This window comes from Zerene cesonia, unplaced genomic scaffold (assembly GCF_012273895.1).
Source record: "Zerene cesonia ecotype Mississippi unplaced genomic scaffold, Zerene_cesonia_1.1 Zces_u006, whole genome shotgun sequence".
Classification (NCBI taxonomy): domain Eukaryota; kingdom Metazoa; phylum Arthropoda; class Insecta; order Lepidoptera; family Pieridae; genus Zerene; species Zerene cesonia.
The window spans coordinates 180,726-183,388 of record NW_024045136.1 but is presented as its reverse complement, the minus strand read 5'-3'; the positions used below and the strand labels follow the sequence as shown (position 1 = coordinate 183,388).

Below are 2,663 nucleotides of genomic sequence, written 5' to 3'. Positions count from 1 at the left end.
CATTACATACTTTTCATGTCAACAGAAGTTATTTGATTTTAAGTTTCGGCTATCTGTCTAGAGGAAGTTCGGGTCGACAACCCTTCAAAGGTATTTACGGGCTCTTCTCTGTCAATCGCAAGTAATATACTGCATAGTAGGAACTACATACGTATCAAAGATCTTGAAAGAATATTTAAAATATATTTATTTAAGCTAGATAATTACTATTAAAAAAAAATTGAGTGTTGCTAGTAACAAAGTAAAAAAATCGGTTATTTACTTAGATTTTTGAATCGATACCACCGGCATCACTAGCGAAGCTAGCCCGCCATTTTGATTCGACTAATGTTGATTCCGCCATTGCGAATGCAAAGTTCGGTTTTGAACTGCAGAGTGCAAATATTGTATATAGGAATGCAGAGCAGTTTCAGTGTAGAAATAATAAGTGCTTAATAAACATGGAGGAAGAATATATGGACACACAAGACTCTGGTGCGAGTGATAGTAATCGCAATGATGGGAATGATAACAGTGATTCAAAAAGTGATTTTGATTTTGGTTATGAGGATTCGTATGATGATGAAGACGGAGGAAATGGTTACCGAGGAGCACCGCGAGGCCGCGGCAATTTCAGGTATGTAATATTAGTAAACATCATGCAGTAATGTCCCTACTCCACTGTAGAATATGGTACATTATCAAAGTTTTTAAGACCATGCATAGAATGGTAAATATCTGATTTATAAATTAACTATTACGTTAAATATAAGAAATGTCACATACCATATACAAGTTGTATATTGTTTTTTTATCATACATATATATATTCAACATTCATGCGTATTGATCTAACAACCTATATCCAAATCAATACATGCAACTTTTGCTAGCGAATATGTGTACATAATAATATATAGATCTACTATTATGTATGAGCTGGGCGAAATTTAATGAATAGTAAACTGAATATCACACACCTTAGACCTTAGACACTGTTATTATTTTTATAGTCTATTTTCTAATATCAGCATGAATAAATTGGTTGCCAGTAAGAAATGGCTTATAGCAATAAGAAACAAAATCCTTTGACACTGTTAATATAACCTTTTTTGTATTGTTTATGTATATAATGAAGAATAAATAAATAAAATATTTATCTTCTCTATCAATCATTACATAGTTTGAAGCAAAGTCGCTTCCTGTGTCTGTTCCTTTGTATGTATGTTTAGATCTTAAAACATACCGATTTGATGCATATTTTAAATAAATAGAGTGATTCGAGAGAAGGTTTATGTGTGCAATGGTGCAGGCTAAAACAATATATTTATAGATAACTAGCAAACTCGGCGAACTCCGTTTCGCCACCAGATGGCTTCGTTTTTCCCGCTTTTCTGTTGAAATTTTTCCAGAATTTTCTTTGCTATAAACCTCACGACGCCCAAGACCTTTCCAACGAATGCAAAACCGTGGAAATCGGTTCGTGCGTTCTGGAGTTATAGCGTCAGGAAGGAAAACCCGACTTATTTTTATATGGTAGACTAGTATCTATAAATATATTTGTTTCCACTTTTGTTTTAAATGATATGAGATTGTATTATATTAAACTTTATCATACAAATGGAAAAAATTACTAAGCATTATTTTGGGGTTTATAATACATCCAAATTGCACAGCAATGTCTTTTTTCATATTCAATACTAGCTATAACCTGCAGTGTTACTCGAGTGGTACACAGGTATATAGTAGCCTAATCCAGATTATAATTTATCTCTGTACAAATTAGATACTAGCTGCGCCCCGCGGTTTCACCCGCGTAAGTCCGTATCCCGTAAGAATATCGGGATAAAAAGTTGCCTATATGTTATTCCAGTTATCCAGCTGTCTACGTACCAAATTTCATGGCAATTGGTTCAGTAGTTTTTACGTGAAAAAGTAACAAACATCCATACATCCATACAAACTTTCACATTTATAATATTAATAGGATGATAAGCTGTTTTCACATGAAAAGTAACTTGTCCATATTTAAAAAAGTCCCTTAGTTGCTACATGGTATACGGCTATGTGAACTTGGCACCCGACTTAAAAAAAATTCACATTTTTTTGCTCCATTCGATAGATTTAGATATGTAGTCGTAAGTAGTGAAGATAATTTCGTAAGTAGTAGCACCAAAAAAAAATTATAAGGGTTGAAAAAAAAGTCATCCCCCTAAATTGCAAAAAAACTTTTTTTCTGGTGGTTTCTTATAGAAATGGGTTTGTAGTGGATTGTAGTGAAGTTCTTTTTGTTTGTAGTAAAACAGAAATTGAAAAAAAAAATATTATAATTTAAGAGTATTTTTCCAAACCGCTCTTCCCTACACAAAACTAATTTGGGGGAGAATGCTATTACTACAAACGTTAAAAACGATAGATAAATGTACCTAGAGGTTTGTAGTGGATGAGTTTTCGTTTGTAGTAAGCTAGAAAATAAATTAGAGAGGTAAAATCGAAAATAATCGATTTTGGAAAGATTTCATCTTAATTACTTCCGGTAAAAGGATTCCCGATAACTACAAACGTTAAAAACGATTGATAAATGTATGTAGAGGTTTGTAGTGAATGAATTTTCGTTTGTAGTTAGATAGAAAATAAATTAGAGAGGTAAAATCGAAAATAATCGATTTTGGAGAGATTTCATC

The 2,663-nt window shown here is 32.5% G+C and overlaps 1 protein-coding gene across 1 annotated transcript in view; it reads left to right on the top strand.

The window, feature by feature from the left end:
* The first annotated feature begins 314 nt into the window (after positions 1 to 314).
* LOC119838870 (transcription elongation regulator 1-like) overlaps positions 315 to 2,663 on the top strand; it is a 35,718-nt gene continuing 33,369 nt past the window's right edge. The window contains exon 1 of the mRNA XM_038365013.1: positions 315 to 616. Within this exon, the coding sequence (XP_038220941.1) occupies positions 441 to 616 (176 nt within the window). The 5' untranslated portion in view covers positions 315 to 440. The remainder of the gene's footprint in view (positions 617 to 2,663) is intronic.